The sequence below is a fragment of the Alosa alosa genome, chromosome 19 (genome assembly GCF_017589495.1).
Source record: "Alosa alosa isolate M-15738 ecotype Scorff River chromosome 19, AALO_Geno_1.1, whole genome shotgun sequence".
NCBI lineage: Eukaryota > Metazoa > Chordata > Actinopteri > Clupeiformes > Clupeidae > Alosa > Alosa alosa.
Genome location: NC_063207.1, coordinates 2,376,839 through 2,393,840, shown reverse-complemented (window position 1 = coordinate 2,393,840; position 17,002 = coordinate 2,376,839). Strand labels below are relative to the sequence as shown.

Sequence of the window (17,002 nt, the reverse complement as noted above, 5' to 3'; positions counted from 1 at the left end):
GCAGGGTTAACCCGTGGGTGTCTGCCCGCTAGGAAAGACTCCTAATCCAGCCACGGGTCCTGCGTGTTCAGGAGTGGTCCTGCGTGTTCAGGTCTTGCGTGGTTCCGTGCGGTGTGGCGTGGTTCTGTGCGGTGTGGCGTGGCGTGGTTCCGTGCGGTGTGGTGTGGTTCCGTGCGGTGTGGTGTGGCGTGGTTCCGTGCGGTGTGGCGTGGTTCCGTGCGGTGTGGTGTGGCGTGGTTCCGTGTGGTGTGGCGTGGTTCCGTGCGGTGTGGTGTGGCGTGGTTCCGTGCGGTGTGGCGTGGCGTGGTTCTGTGCGGTGTGGTGTGGCGTGGTTCCGTGCGATTAATGGCGGCGTGGTTCCGTCGCGGTGTAATGGCGTGAAAGCGTGCGTAGTTCCATCGCGGTAATGGCGTGGTTCGTCGCGGTGTGGCGTGGCGTGGTTCCGTGCGGTGTGGCGTGGTTCCGTGCGGTGTGGCGTGGTTCCGTGTGGTGTGGCGTGGCGTGGTTCCGTGCGGTGTGGCGTGGCGTGGTTCTGTGCGGTGTGGCGTGGTTCCGTGCGGTGTGGCGTGGCGTGGTTCCGTGCGGTGTGGCCATACAGAGTTGAGTGGATGGCATTGAGCCCCCACCCCACCCCCCCAATAGCAGGCAGACAGCTGGCACTGTGGGCACGGTAAACCCCAAAACAAACAAACAAACAAACAAACAAACAAACAAAACTAACAAACAAAACTAACAAACAAAACTAACAAACCAACAGAAGAGAGAAGGACAGAGAGGGTCTGAATCAACGTCTGTGCTGATAGGCTCCCAGTCAGTGATCAGCGATCAGCGGATCCAGAGCAACAGTTCTCCAGCCAGTCAGTGCCAGTCAGTGATCAGCCAATCAGTGATCAGCCAATCAGTGATCAGCCAGTCAGTGATCAGCAAGTCAGTAATCAGCCAGTCAGTGATCAGCCAATCATTGATCAGCCAGTCAGTAATCAGCCAATCAGTGATAAGCGGATCCAGAGGAACAGTTCTCCAGCCATTCCATTCCTCCATTCCATTCCATTGCTGTTCTGCTCCTGCCCTGCACTCTGGGGGGGTGTGGGGGGAGGGGTCTCGTCTGATCAGCCGACGGGCTTCACACAACGCAGACCAGGACAATGGGGGGGGGGCAGAAGCAGAGTGTTTTTGGTACATTCATATTTCCACACAGACAAGGGCAATGAGGCAGAGGAGGGAGGGGTTGGGGATTGGGGTTGGGATCCGTACGCACCCAGGATGAAGCGTCGCTACAGATGAAGCGTCGCTACAGATGCCACTCCACTTGCTCCGTGCAGTGGAGGAGTGTGTGTGTGTGTGTGTGTGTGTGTGTGTGTGTGTGTGTGCGTGTATTGTGTGTGTGTGTGTGTGTGTGTGTGTGTGTGTGTGTGTGCGTGTGTGTGTGTACGGGGTATTATGGGATGCTAGGGGACGGTGGGGTGAAAATGGTTTCCATGGCAGTCAGTCAGTCGGGGAGCACTGGGGGGGCTGGTGAGTGGGGTGAGGAGGTGGTTGCTAGAGCGGGTTGCTAAGGGTCAGCTCCCTTTGGCAGTGGGACAGCACTTGCGGGGACCTAGGGCCCGGGCCAGGAGCGGCTCATACACAATGCTCTCGTCGGAGTAAAAGGCCATTTCTGTGTGTGTGTGTGTGTGTGTGTGTGTGTGTGTGTGTGTGTGTGTGTGTGTTTGTGTGTTTGTGTGTGTCTGTTTGTGTGCTTATGCATGTCTACATGGGTTGGATGCATGTATGTCTGTGTTTGTGTGAGTGTATGTGTCATGTTTGTGCACATTTGTACATTTGTGTGTGTGTGTGTGTGTGTGTGTGTGTGTGTGTGTGTGTGTGTGTGTGTGTGTGTGAAGATGTACGAGTGAGCGGAGAGGTGAGAGGGTTATGAGGTGAAGGCATTCTTGCGGAGGTCATAGCCAGGTCACAGTGCTGGAGGCTGGCCAGTCTGTACAGATGACCTTTGCTCTTGTGGAGAAACGACCTTGGCCTTGTGTGGAGATGACCTTGGCCTTGTGTGGAGATGACCTTGGCCTTGTGTGGAGATGATCATGGCTCTCAGCGTCAGACGTCCTCTATGTGGCTCAGCTCTGTCACATCTGAAACAGACAGGAAACACATCACTAGAGGCAGGAACAGGAAATGCATCACTACAGACAGAAACGGGAAATAAATCACTACAGACAGGAAATACATAACTAGTGCTTTCAGTAGACACAGAAACAGGAAATGCATCGTCCATCATCATCATCATAATACTGTTACATCTCTAGTCACAATAAATTATGTATTTATCTGCTTTGGTTTTGGTGATGTTTACTGCATTTATGTATGCATCACAGAGGGCAGTTCTGTATTAGGGGCTGTTCTGTATTAGGGGTTTCTGTATTAGAGGCAGCCGTGATCAGAGCTGACTGGAAGAACCCCAACAATCTTTTGCTGCAGAAACAACAACCCAACAATGCGACCCACGTTGAAACAACAACCCAACAATGCGACCCACGTTGAAATAACAACCCAACAATGCGACCCACGTTGAAACACCAACCCAACAATGTGACCCACGTTGAAACACCAACCCAACAATGCGACCCACGTTGAAACACCAACCAAACAATGCGACCCACGTTGAAACAACAACCAAACAATGCGACCCACGTTGAAACACCCGGCTTCATATAGTTAGGCAGCTTGGTGCAAGTGCAGTCAAACTGTCTTAGTTGTCTTGTCCTAAGTCTTCAAGAATGTTTCTGTACATCTTTCCCTGACCGTATGACGTTCTCCAGTGAGAAAAAGGAAACGTGTCTTTGAGAATGGACACGGCACATTTGTGGTCATGTGAATTCAGCCAGTGCTTCAGAGAGAACAGAGAGTTTTTTCTGAGACAACATCATGATCATCTGAATTCAGCCAGTGCTTCAGAGAGAACAGCGTTTTTCTGAGACAACATCATGATCATCTGAGTTCAGCCAGTGCTTCAGAGAGAACAGAGAGTTTTTCTGAGACAACATCATGATCATCTGAGTTCAGCCAGTGCTTCAGAGAGAACAGAGAGTTTTTCTGAGACAACATCATGATCATCTGAGTTCAGCCAGTGCTTCAGAGAGAACAGAGAGTTTTTCTGAGACAACATCATGATCATCTGAATTCAGCCAGTGCTTCAGAGAGAACAGAGAGTTTTTCTGAGACAACATCATGATCATCTGAGTTCTGCCAGTGCTTCAGAGAGAACAGAGAGTTTTTCTGAGACAACATCATGATCACTATCATGTCTCCTTTCATCCTCACACTCCCTTAAAAAAAACTACAGTAAAACTTATAATAAAAGTGCTCCATAATATCACATAATATAATTTCCGCCGAGACACCTTCAGCTTGTTCCCTTTAATATCACATCTGCGGAGACACCATCAGATTGTGCTCCATAATATCACATCTACTGTGTCATATCACATAAATTATCTACTGTTCTGCTCAGAGCAACCTGGAGCCTGAGGTGTATAATCTCAGCATATACAGATCCCTCAGTAAAGGCGTCTGGTTTGTAGGTGTGTAATCTCAGTTGAGGCGTCCGGTTTGGAGGTGTATAATCTCAGATGAGGCGTCCGGTTTGGAGGTGTATAATCTCAGTTGAGGCGTCCGGTTTGGAGGTGTATAATCTCAGTGGAGGCGTTTGGTTTGTAGGTGTATAATCTCTGTAGATGCGTCTGGTTTGGAGGTGTATAATCTCAGTACAGGCGTCTGGTTTGGAGGTGTGTAACCTCAGTTGAGGCGTCTGGTTTGGAGGTGTATAATCTCAGTAAAGGTGTCTGGTATGGAGGTGTAATCTCGCTTGGAGGTGTATAATCTCTGTAGAGGCGTCTGGTTTGGAGGTGTATAATCTCAGTAGCGTCTGGTTTGGAGGTGTGTAATCTCAGTTGAGGCGTCCGGTTTGGAGGTGTATAATCTCAGTGGAGGCGTTTGGTTTGTAGGTGTATAATCTCTGTAGATGCGTCTGGTTTGGAGGTGTATAATCTCAGTAGCGTCTGGTTTGGAGGTGTGTAATCTCAGTTGAGGCGTCTGGTTTGGAGGTGTATAATCTCAGTTGAGGCGTCTGGTTTGGAGGTGTATAATCTCAGTACAGGCGTCTGGTTTGGAGGTGTGTAATCTCAAGCGTCTGGTTTGGTCATTACCAGATTGACGGTGGACAGACGCTGGGTGAAATGTGAGCACTGGCACTGAAAGGGCCCAAATGATGGGCCTCTGAAACCAACTTCAAAGCATTCAGCTCCATCTAGTGGTCAGATGTGGTATGAAAGGTTTTGAGATTTCAGTGTACCTGTAATTTGACTGCAATAGGATCTCCCGTTATATTATTTGAATGACAACCCTAGCATGTCTTAAAATCCTGAAAATGTGACTTAATTATAGAGAAATATATAATATCATTCATGATATCATAACACAGGATGAATGTATTGCTATCACTCAATTCCCTGTTTACTGTGAGAGTGTGAATCTCTCTCTCTCTCTGTGCGTGCGCCTGTGTGTGTCATTTCACTGTGGCCCACTGTGAAAACCTTAAATGACAATTCTGTACATTGAGTTGAGATTAAATTAGTCTCTGCAACAAGGGCTTGAATCCCAGTCTGACAGAAGTATGTCCTCCTCCCTTTAAATCAGTCTTTCTCAAACTTTTTCAGGCCAAGGAGCACTTAACCAATATAAAAAAACTCACGGACCACCTAGATAAAAAAAAAAAACAGTAGACCTACTTCAACAGTATGTAACTACATAATAGGCCTACTCACTGAACCACCTTGCTCATTGTCTTTCCCTCTTGCTTATTGTGTCAGAGGATTCATATGATTTAAACTGACGTACCTTACATATAACCTGACCCTCGCCAGATGAATTTCGTTCCGCTTAGCTCCGCCTAGCTCCACTCACATCCATCTGGGACCTCTTCCGTTGAGAGTGATTTCGGCACGAGATTCTATGGTAGAGCCAATCAGGACGTAGGGCGGGAGTTTCATAGATGTGACGTAGCGTAGAAGCGACTGTGAGACTGTTCTCAGCGTCACGGGTTGGCTTCGATGTGAGTGGTTGAAGTAGCACGTCAATAGATGACGGACAAGTGGCTTATCCAATAAAAAGGATTTTTTGAAAAGGCCCAGCCTTCTGAAGCACCACTCCAATGGATCGGTCCCAGATGGATGAGTGGAGCTAGGCGGAACGAAATTCATCTGGCGAGTCAGGTTACCTTACATAGGCAGTGTCGCAGAACTGTTTGGATTTACATACAAGTTGGTTCAATATTGCAAACAACTATCATATTTTACCACGTCTGCTCGCGGACCACTTGGGATAGCTTGCGGACCACCAGTGGTCCCCGGATCACACTTTGAGAAACACTAGGCTGTACATCCAGATATCATCTGAAAAGGGAGATTCCAGACATGGGGTCTGGACCGTTCCACTGGAATGTTTTTTTTTTTATGGAATCCTATGAGTAACGTGGCTTAGTACCCTGAACAAACTCCATATGTTCTAAGAATACTTGGGTCCCTTTCAGTGAGACTAACCTCTGTGATATTGTTTTTAAATATATTTTCCACAGCCTGGTATTTATGACAGCATCTGGTAACAATGAAAAGAATTATCGTTAACGTAGTATAAGTTTTATGAGTGATGGCTGTACTCCATAGACTCCAAGTGATTAGAACTGTTTATGCTAAGCTATGAACTTCATAGACTTTAAGTGATTAGAACTGTTTATGCTAAGCTATGAACTCATAGACTCCAAGTAATTAGAACTGTTTATGCTAAGCTATGAACTCATAGACTCCAAGTGATTAGAACTGTTTATGCTAAGTTATGAACTCCATATACTTGTAAGTGATTAGAACTGTTTATGCTAAGCTATGAACTCATAGACTCCAAGTGATTAGAACTGTTTATGCTAAGCTATGAACTCATAGACTCCAAGTGATTAGAACTGTTTATGCTACTGTAAGCTATGAACTCATAGACTCCAAGTGATTAGAACTGTTTATGCTAAGCTATGAACTCCATAGACTGCAAGTGATTAGAACTGTTTATGCTAAGCTATGAACTCCATAGACTCCAAGTGATTAGAACTGTTTATGCTAAGCTATGAACTCCAAGGAATTACCAGTGCATGAAAATGCAAAACATGAGATGTAAAATATCACACGGTGTTAAAACAGATAATGTGCAGATAGGTACGCGGTGGGGGCCTGTCTGTGTGTGTGTGTGTGTGTGTTACCTGTGGGAGAGGTGTGTGTGTCCTGGGGCGGTGGGCGCCTGTGTGTGTGTGTTACCTGCGGGAGAGGTGTGTGTGTCCTGGGGCAGTGGGGGCCTGTGTGTGTGTGTGTGTGTGTGTGTGTGTGTGTGTTACCTGCGGGAGAGGTGTGTGTGTCCTGGGGTAGTGGGGCCCTGTGTGTGTGTGTGTTACCTGCGGGAGAGGTGTGTGTGTCCTGGGGCAGTGGGGGCCTTCGTGTGTGTGTGTGTGTGTGTGTGTGTGTGTGTGTTACCTGCGGGAGAGGTGTGTGTTTCCTGGGGCGGTGGGGGCCTTTGTGTGTGTGTGTGTGTGTGTGTGTGTTACCTGCGGGAGATGTGTGTGTTTCCTGGGGCGGTGGGGGCCCGTGTGTGTGTGTGTGTGTGTGTGTGTGTTACCCTGCGGGAGAGGTGTGTGTTTCCTGGGGGCGGTGGGGGCCCGTGTGTGTGTGTGTGTGTGTGTGTGTGTTACCTGCGGGAGATGTGTGTGTTTCCTGGGGCGGTGGGGGCCTTCGTGTGTGTGTGTGTGTGTGTGTGTGTTACCTGTGTTACCTGCGGGAGAGTTGTGTGTGTCCTGGGGCAGTGGGGCGGTCTCCTCCCCATCCCAGCTGGTGCTGCGTTGGCTGAGCCGTCTGATGCGCGACACCGAGTCCACCTCCTTCATGCGGGCTATCCTCTCCTTAGCAACCCGTCCTGGCGATGAGGCCAGCCTCTCCTGCAGCGCCTCGATTCTCTGAGATGGGACACGCCCCCGTCGTTCTGGCCCCGCCCCCTCCTGTCCATCTGTGGCACAGTCCCGCCCCTCAATCAGCTTTCCTGCCCCTTCACTGGACAGCACATGCTGTCCATCATCCTGCAGGCCCCTCCCATCCTCTGTGCTTGGCCCCTCCCCCCCCTCTCCCTCTCATGTCCAACATTCTCTTGACCCCTCCCCCCCTTCCTGTCATCCTCCAATCCCCACCTCTCGCCGCCACACACACCCCGCCGCCACTCCGCGTCCAGGGAACGCCTCTCTCTGGCCCCTCCCCTCTCCTCCTCAAAGTCTCGCCTCTCCCAGTCTGGGCCCAATGAGAGTCGACGGCTGTGATTGGGCGGCACGGACAGAGGAAGTCTGTCAGGAGGGAACTCCTGCAGCAGGGCGGGGTCAAGCCCGGGGTAAGCATGTACCGCCGCGGCGCAAGGCTCCCGCCGCATGCGCACCGGCTCCTGCCCGCCGCCGCCCTCATGTCCGTCCTCCTCCTCGGAGCCGGGCTCAGCTGGACCCGGTTCTGCTGTCGGAGAACCGGTCCGGTTCTTCTCGTCTGGCACCAGGTCTCTCTGGTCCAGGTTGGCCAGGGTCTGCGTGGGCTTGTCCTCGCTTGGCGCTGGTTCTGGATCGATCTGCAGGTCGGCATCTCCTGGAGGCTCAGCCTCTGCGCCGGCGCTCCTCTCTCCCGTGATGAGCGTCTCCAGGTGTTTCTCCGCCAAAGACAGCTGCCTCTTCCAATCAGGAGGCACCGCCATGACCTCACCCTCACCACCGAGGAAGCGGCCACCCTGCCCCACCGTTACCACAGCGAACCCAGAGCCCTGGTCGTCCCTGGCGACGGTGGCCGCCGCCATCTGCTCCAGCCTTAGCCTCTCGACTTCCATCTGGCAGTAGCAGCACTCCTCCCGTGCCACGGCGCCCCCTGCTGGCCCCACAGGGCCCTCAGCCCCACCACCGCCACCCCCACCGCCGGGCACTTTGGGTTTGACCACCGGCGGCCCCTGGGCTGGGTCTCGGCCCTGCTGCAGAGACTGGCATATGTGCTCGTAGTCGGGGGGGCTGGTGAGGGTGGACGCGTCCTGCATGGGTTGGCGGTCAGCCCAGGGCACCTCCGCCGCTGCAAGGCCACTGGGGCCCGCGACAGGAGGGGGTTGCTGCTGTGTGCTCGTGCTCGGAGCCTCGTCTTTGGGCGGGCTGTCCTTCGACGGCGGGAAGTCCAGGTTGACCGTTCGTCCGTCCATGGAGCGGCGTTGGGAGAGGGCGGACACGACAGAGCGGTAGTCACGGAAGCCGGTCTCGGAGCATGAAGAGGTGGACGGGCCGGCGGCGCATATCTCCTCCCGCAGGTGCTTGCTGAAGCTCACGCTCTTGCCGGTGGACGGTCGGGAGAAGGCACTCTTCACCTCTCGATACTCCGGGTCACCGCCCAGCACCGCACCTGCCCAGCTCTCCAGCCCGGCGGACCGCAGGCTGCCACCCCCAGGCTTCGGCCCAACCATGGGCTCGCTGGATGCTAGCTTGGCTTTGATGCGGTCAGGAATCAGCATGGAGGAGCCGTGGTGAATATTGCCCAGCGCTGACATGCTGTTGCTGGCCAGGCTAGGCAGGGTGACCAAGTTGTTGGACAGGCAGGACAGGCTGTTGCTGGCCAGGCTAGGCAAGGTGACCAGGTTGTTGCTGGCAGTGCTGAGCTCCAGGATGTCCTTGTAGGCCTCGTTGAGGTCCTCGATGCACTGGTCCATGCTGGGTCGCTTGCCTGCTGTCTGCTCCTGGGCCTCCTTGTGGATGCTCTCCAGCTCCTCGATGGCGTCGCCAGGGCGACGGCTCACGGGCTTCAGTAGGAACTGGCCAAACGCCTCGGAGGGGGCCGGACCGGGCTTCGTGGGCCCGTCTCCCTGCGCGGCGGGCATGATGGCCGCCGGGGGCCCTCCCGGTGGGGGGGTGGGTGTGGTCTGAGCTGGGGGCTGGTTGGGGGTGGGGGTGGAGGGTGTGGTGGAGGGTGCAGCGGAGCCTTGTGTCCGGAGCCTGTGCTCTTGGAGAAGGTGCCTGTCCGGGAGAAGGCGCTGTTGCTGGACGGTTTCAGCCGCTTCTGGCCCTTCATCGGGTACCCAAAGGGGGTCCCGCTGCCGCCACCACCACCACCACCACCTCCTCCACTGCTGCTGCTCTCTGGTCCTGCTCCTGGTCCTGTGTCAGGAGGGGGGCACTCTGGGCCTGGTGGCCCTGCACCGCTGGCAGCTCCGGGGGCTCCTGCAGGGGGTGCTGTGGGTGCTGCAGGCTGTTGTGCTTCCGTGTTGTTGGCGGGACCTGGAGCAGTGGTGGTGGTGGTGGTGGCGGGAGCAGCAGTGGTGCCAGCGGTGGCTGCAGGCGCGCTTTTGGCTGGCTCTGGGCTCGTCTGTGTCTCCTGGTCGCGGTACTGGTCCCCCGGCCAGGCACCCGAGTACCGGCGCAGTGCATCGTGGGGGTTGGGCTTGCTGGGCCGGGAGTCACGCCGGCGGTGGTGGTGGTGGTGGGGCCTCCGGGTGGACGACATGCGGCTGCTGGACACGCTGCCAGTCAGCGCCTGCAGCTCCAGGTCCGTGGAGGTGGTGGATGTGCTCTTGAGGCTCTGGTTGGGCCCAGAGCTCAGCGTGTTGCTCTTCTCGCTGGGGGTGCTGGGGGGCGGTGGTGGCACACGTACCGGGGAGCCCTCGTCTGCCGGCAGCAGCTTCTCCTCGTCATTGTTGTTCTGGTCCCGAGATGCTGCGTCAGCGTGCGACTGCGCCAGCACGGCAGGCACGGACACCAGGCAGAAGATGGTCTCGTTCAGCTTCCTCTTCATGCTCTTGGGCTTCTCTGGCGGCGCGGGGGGCGGCGGAGGCGGGGGCTCTGGGGGAGGGTCGGGCCTCTTCATGTGGGACAGGCTCTCTGACGAGCCTTTGTCTGGAGGAGGCTTGGGACCCTTGCCCTGCTGATCCGTCGCGCTCACGTCCGTTCGTTTCGGCTGTTCGGCGGGTCTCTCGATCGGCGGCGGCGGCCTTTTAGGCAGCTCCGGTGGCCTGTCAGGCCGCTTCGGTGGTTCCGGTAACTTCTCAGGCCGTTTGGGCGGCTCGGGTGGTCGCTCTATCCTGGCCGGCTGAGGGGGTCGCGCTGGGAAGGTGGCGTGGAACTTGGGGACGCTCTGGTCCACTGCTACAGCCTCGCTGGGCTTGGCCGCCGCACCCCACTGCCAGCGGCCTCCAGCGTGCTCCTGGTCGCCGGGGGCTGGTTTGTGGCCGGCGTCGGCGTTGTTGCCGCCGGCAACCTGTGCGGGCAGGAAGGCACTACTGTCATGTGTGGATTGTCCTACAACCGCAGGAGGAGTGGGAAGATCTTTGTTCGCGTGGTGCCGCATCTTTTCTGTCGGGTCCGGCAGCGCGACAGCGTTGTTGCTGGCGCCTGCGGAAATGTGCCTGATGCGCAGGTCGTCGAAGGGAAGGTACTGTACCAGGCCAGTCCGAGCCGGAACCGCCGGAGCCGGAGGCAGCGGCTTTCGGGCCAGGGCCAAGCTCCGGTCGTCCCAGCGGTGGTCGGTCCATGTAATGGCCGGCGGCTGCCGAGAGAACCACCTGCCCATCTCGGCACTCACAGGCTCGCGCTTCCACCGGAGGTGCGCCGCATCCGCGCGGTAGCTGATCAGGCCCCTGTGCGGGGGCATCCTGCGGTACGAGGGGGGGGGGTTGTACCCCGGCGGCTCGACCCCTGAGCCGTAGAGGTCGTGGGGTAACAGGTCGGGTCTCACGTCCATTCTCAGGATCTCTGCGCTCTGCGAGAAGCAAATGGACCGGTCTCTGAGGTCCCGGAGAGGTTCTGCGCTCTGCGAGAAGCAAATGGACCGGTCTCTAAGGTCTCTGAGATCTCTGAGGGGTTCTGCGCTTTGAGACAGACATAATGGCCGGTCTCGTAGGTCCCTCAAGGGCTCCGCGCTCTGTGAGAGACAAAGGGGTCGGTCTCGCAACGGTTCTGAGCTCTGAGACAGGCAGAGTGACCGGTCACGTAATGGTTCTGAACTTTGGGATAGACAAAGCGACCGGTCTCTGAGGGGTTCTGAACTTTGGGATAGGCAAAGGGAACGGTCCCTAAGTGGTTCTGAACTCTGAGAGAGGCAAAGTGAACGGTCCCTAAGTGGTTCTGAACTCTGAGAGAGGCAGAGTGACCGATCTCTGAAAGGCTCCGAGCTTTGTGAGACACAGAGTGACCGGTCTCGGAGCAGTTCTGAACTCTGTGATAGGCAGAGGGATCGGTCTCTGAGAGGCTCTGAACTCTGTGATAGGCAGAGGGATCGGTCTCTGAGAGGCTCTGAACTCTGTGACAGGCAAAGAGATCGGTCTCTGAGAGGCTCTGAACTCTGTGACAGGCAAAGGGATCGGTCTCTGAGAGGCTCTATGTTCTGGGGATAAGCAAGTGGCCTGTCCCTGTGTTTGGCCGCGGGCTCAGAGGACAGGGTCTCCCAGCTACCCCGGCTCTGCTGGTGGGTTTCGTAAGACGGGGGCTTCACAGGCCGGCTGAACCGAGGCTTTGGTACGACTGCAGTGCTCCCGTGACCTTGGAAGTGACTCTGACTCTGAATCTGCCCTTGAATTTGCCCTTGGCTCTGCAATTGACTCTGACTTTGACCTTGAACTTGACCTTGACAAGCCCACCGCTCCCCACCACTGGCCCAGTCGCTGGGGTAACGTCCATACAGGGCGCTGCCGTTCAGTCTCGGGGCGATGGGCAGGGCGGGGGGGCCAGTGGAGGGGGGGTCGGCATACTGCGGGTCCTCGGGCGAGAGCACGCGTGGGAGGGACTGGGACTTCTGCCGGACGACAGGCACCACAGCGCCCTCATGTGGCCGCAGACGCAGCTGCAGCTGCTGCTCCTGAGCCCAGCGCTCTGCTTCGCTGTCGGACAGCTGGCGGCCGAGCCCCACGGCCGGACGCCACTCCTCCGTGCCCAGGCTCTGGCACTTCCTGTCACCGGTCACACTCACACGCAGCGTCTCTGGCCCCGAGTCCGCCGCCGCCAACACCGCCGCAGCCGCCGGCTCCCTCTGCTGCCAGCTCGGAGGCTCCTCCCAGCGCGCCACCGGCCTATCAGCTCTCAGCTCCTCAGGGGCGAACCCCACGCCGCCGCGCCACAGGCCCCCAGACAGACGCAGCTCACGGGGGTCAGCGTAGTCCAGCAGAGCACTGAAGTCCTGTCCGCGCCGCCGCCAGTACGATACGTCCCGCTCCTCAGGGTGCTCCGAGAACGTCAGGCTGGGCGCGTCATAGAACCTGCAACCACAGAGGTGTACGTCAGAACCTGCACAGAGAATCACTAGCATCTGCAAAAACAAGGAACACACACTGGAACCTGCAACAACAACAGATGTCAGAACCTACACAAACAACAAACATTAAGTATAAGTATAAGTATAAGTATATTTACTCTTTTGATCCTGTGAGGGAAATTTGGTCTCTGCATTTATCCCAATCCATGAATTAGTGAAACACACTCAGCACACAGTGAACACACAGTGAGGTGAAGCACACACTAATCCCGGCGCAGTGAGCAGTGGACACTTCAGCCGTGCCTAATGGTCGGGGTTCGGACTGGCAACTCTCCGGTTACAAGTCCGAAGCGCTAACCAGTAGGGCTGCCCCCTTGGAGACATTGGACATTAGACATTGCATGGTAAATAACAACACACATTAGACATTGCATGGTAAATAACAACACACATTAGACATTGCATGGTAAATAACAACACACATTAGACATTGCATGGTGAATACAAGATGTGAGATGACAAAAAGGTTGGAAAGCACCGATCAACAATTTCCTGACTTACAATATGTTGAACGTAACATATGCCCCTCTGAAATGTGGGTGGAAGTGGGAACTGGGAACTCGGAAGTGGGAAATGGGAATGGGTAAAGCACAAGAACTTTAAAACACTTGGTTGCTTTATTACAGTGCTTCAGTAAACCAAATTACTTTCCACCACAGCTGTGATTGGCAGTTCCTTTCCATTTCAACCTTCCATTTCAAACAGAGCCTATGTCTTGGAAGAAAGTTATTTGCATGAATAATATAGAACTCAACATGCCCCTATGGCACAAATTCAGAACAATCTTTTTTTTCAGGAATGGAAACATATTTAAATATAAACCATATATTTGTTTAACTTTGTGTGCACTGTGCAACACAATAGGTTTCCATAAATCTGAAGTGGAACACATATAATCAGCTCTCCTCTCTCTCGTCATCATCATGACTATGGATCCGCGCTGACAGAGGCTCAATAGCGCCCCCCTATCGCCCCATCCAAAACAATGTTAAACTGTGGCCAGATAGTGAACTGTAACCAGTCTTTGATTAGAGCGTTGAGGCAAAATTAAATTCTGACCATAGCTCGGGCCAAAAAAAAAAAAAAAAACGAGTGCCAAATTGGGCAGTCCTGATATAGAGAATTATACACATACATATCCAACATTTACACACACATACACACACACACACACACAAACTGTCTCTGAGGGCGATGGTGATGCAAAAGTGGGACAAGCGTAATATTTCATTCTCCCTCCTGGTGGGAACGAATGAAACAGCATGAGAGAGAATGAAACATAGTTTCTCCCGTATTTTGTTTGGCAAATTTGACAACAGTCAGCTTACATTTCAAATCATTGCCAAATCATAGTCTACTTCTTTCTCTTTGTCGCCATGGTGGTACACATTTAGAAAAAAAATTACGTTCATGAACGCTTTTTTGTTGCCAGCATAAAAATAAGTATATCCTTACCTATCCTTGTCATAAAATATTTTAATGCGCAAATTTGAGACAAATGGGATGAATTGAACAATGCCGTGGTCAGAGCATAGGCATAGTTCATATTGAAAAAGTTCAAACAATTTGGAACTCTAGCTTTCACCACCGCAGTTTTTATTAATGCCATCTATTAGCGTATCCATAACCATAACGTTAGCGTGCCCGATCTGCACCATGGAGCTGGCTTAAACAGGCGATAATACCGGGTTTTGAAACCACCCTTTATTTATCCAAACCTGTAGCAACACCAGGCGTGTAAAAGAGACAGGCGTCTATTTGGGACTCGGCGAGTGGTCTATATAGCTTGTGGTCTGTTATATTATAGGAGCGGTCTATATAGCTTTTGGTCTGGTATGCCATCCTTGTGTTTGGCCCTCATCGCACCTGAAGTCCCATCCCTCTGACTGCCCTACCATCGCCTGTTGCTCTTGTTGAAGTCCCATCCCTATGACTGCCCTATCATCGCCTGTTGCTGTCCCCTTACCTGGACCCCTGGCCCGCGCAGCCTAGCGACCCACTACGTGCCCTACGACAACTCCTAATCCCTATGGACAGTTCATTCCCTACACTGGACTATTTGAACTTTCTGACACTACATAGGATTCATGCATTATCATACTGGATATGTAACCATCCTACCTCTTTGTAACATATACCTCAGGTGGCTTTAAACACCATGTTCTATTCTCTACACCTAACTAACCTTTCATTTATCATGTATACAGACCTTACTGCCCTGTAACTGACCCTTGAGTCGTGGATCTGCTCGAGGTTTCTTCCTATATGTATCTCCAATTCTAGGGAGTTTTTCCTCGCCCCTGTTACTCATGGGCTCTCTCTGAATGTTTTAACACTCTGTAAAGCGCCATGAGACATGTGAAATGTTTTGGCACTCTATAAGTGAAATTAAATTAAAAATTGAAATTATGTTATAGGAGTGGACTATATAGCTGGTGGGCTATAGGAGTGGACTACAACCCCAAAACAGAAAAAGTTGGGACATTGTGTAAAATGTGAAATAAAACCAGAATGTAATAATCTGCAAATCTCTTAAAGGTGCCATGTGTAAGAATTGAGGTAAAAATATCCAAAAAATGAGCTACACGCATCAAAAGAATGAGAAGAAATAAGGGTGATGATGTCATTAAAAAAATGGCAAGGTATAGTGCTGCAGAGATATCAACCAGAATTAGCATGCTAAATTACTAGCCACAGCCCGACAGGTGTCATAATACCAGCTTCGGCCATGGGAGGCGGTATGCGGGCAACATAACCGCCAGCCAAACTGCAATACACGTTTCTCGGTTGTTACTCTAGGGTAGACCAACTCACTTTCTGGAGGTATACTGCCTCCATCTTTTATGGAATGTGGAGTATGAATTGATTTTTGGCGGATATTACACATGGCACCTTTAAACTCATATTTAGTTGCAATAAGGACACAGATAACATATCAAATGTTGAAAATTACAAATTTGATTTCATGGAAAATATATGTTAATTTCGAATTTGATACCAGCAACATGTTTCAAAAAAAGTTGGGACGGGGCTAAAAAAATGCTGGAAAAGTTGTGTAATGATAAAGAAAACAAAAGGAAGAATGTTTCACAACTAATTAGGGTAACTGGCAACACAATTGGGTATGAAAAAGAGCATCCAAGAGAGGCAGGGTCTCTTAGAAGTAAAGATGTAGGGGTATTCATCACTCTGTGTAAACTTGTGCGCACAAATGATGAAACAATGTCAATGTAATGTTTCTTAACATGAAATTGTGACGTATTTGGGGAGTCAATCATTTACAGGACATAATATTATTAAAACATTCAGAGAATCATGAAAAAAATCTTTGCAAACAAGTGAAAGAGCTGAAAAACAAATTGGATGGTCGTGGTCTTTTGGAAATCAGATGGCACTGCATCAACACCAGACCTGTTTCCAGACCTGTCATTGTATGGGCTCAGGAAAACCTCTGATAAACATTGTCTACTGTATGTGCACAGTTTGATACTTAATTCCAAAACTGCAGCCAAAATTGTAACAGCTACATTTGTATTGAGACATGATACAGAAAATACCACCTTCTTATCTGGGCCTGAGCTTGTTTAAAATGGACTGAGGTAACGTGGAAAAAGGTCCTGTGGTTAGACCAATCAAAGTTTGCTATTCTTTTAGGAAATCGTGGACTCATCTGGGCTAAAGAGGAGAGCGCCTATCCAAGTATCCAACCTATCCAACTTGTTTTAGTGCTCAGTTCGAAACCCAACATCTATGATGGTGTGGAGGAGCATTAGTGCCTACAGCATGGGCATCTTGCACATTTGGCAAAGCACAATCAATTCTGTATGATGTATATAGGTTTTGAGCAATATATACTGCCATCCAGGCAATGTCTTTTCCAGGGACGACCTTAAATATATTTCAGGAAAACAATGCCAAAATGAATTCTGCACATATTTAAATAGTATTTCTCCATAGAGGAAGAGTCCAGGTGCTAAATTGGCCCGTCTGCAGTCCAGATTTGTCAAATTAGGTGCATAATGGAATGAAAAGCATGACTAAGAATACCCCATACAGTTGAGCAACTGAAATCCTATATCGGGGAGTAATGGGACAACATTTCATTCTCAAAACTCTAGCAAATGGTCTCCTCAGTTCATAAACATTTACAGCAGTGTGTTAAATGAAGAGGTGAAGCAGCACAGTGGTAGACATGCTCCCGTCCCAACTTTTTTTGAAACATGTTGCTAACATCAAATTCAAAATTAACATATATTTTCCATGAAATAGCCTAAATTTGCATTTTCAATATTTGATATGTGCTCTATGTTTTGCTGCTATACTGTACACAATCTGTTTTTATTTGCATTTTACACAACGTCCCAACTTTTTGGGGTTGTATATAGCTTGTGGACTATATAGCTGGTGGACTATGGGAGTGGATTCTGTATATAGGTTGTGGTCTATAGGAGTGGATATATAGGTTGTAGACTATAACAGTGGACTATATAGCTGGTGGTTTATAGGAGTGGATATATAGGTTATAGACTATAACAGTGGACTATATAGCTGGTGGTCTACAGGAGTGGATATATAGGTTGTAGACTATAACAGTGGACTATATAGCTGGTGGTCTA

General features: G+C 51.5%; 1 protein-coding gene across 1 annotated transcript in view; it reads right to left on the bottom strand.

Annotated features, from left to right (window-relative positions):
• Positions 1-641: 641 nt before the first annotated feature.
• LOC125284642 overlaps positions 642-17,002 on the bottom strand; it is a 21,305-nt gene continuing 4,944 nt past the window's right edge. Inside the window, exons 3-6 of the mRNA XM_048228680.1 lie at positions 9,080-12,330; positions 7,364-8,981; positions 6,859-7,070; positions 642-2,126 (exon numbers count right to left, since the gene is read on the bottom strand). Coding sequence (XP_048084637.1) covers positions 2,092-2,126; positions 6,859-7,070; positions 7,364-8,981; positions 9,080-12,330 — 5,116 coding nt within the window. The 3' untranslated portion in view covers positions 642-2,091. The remainder of the gene's footprint in view (positions 2,127-6,858; positions 7,071-7,363; positions 8,982-9,079; positions 12,331-17,002) is intronic.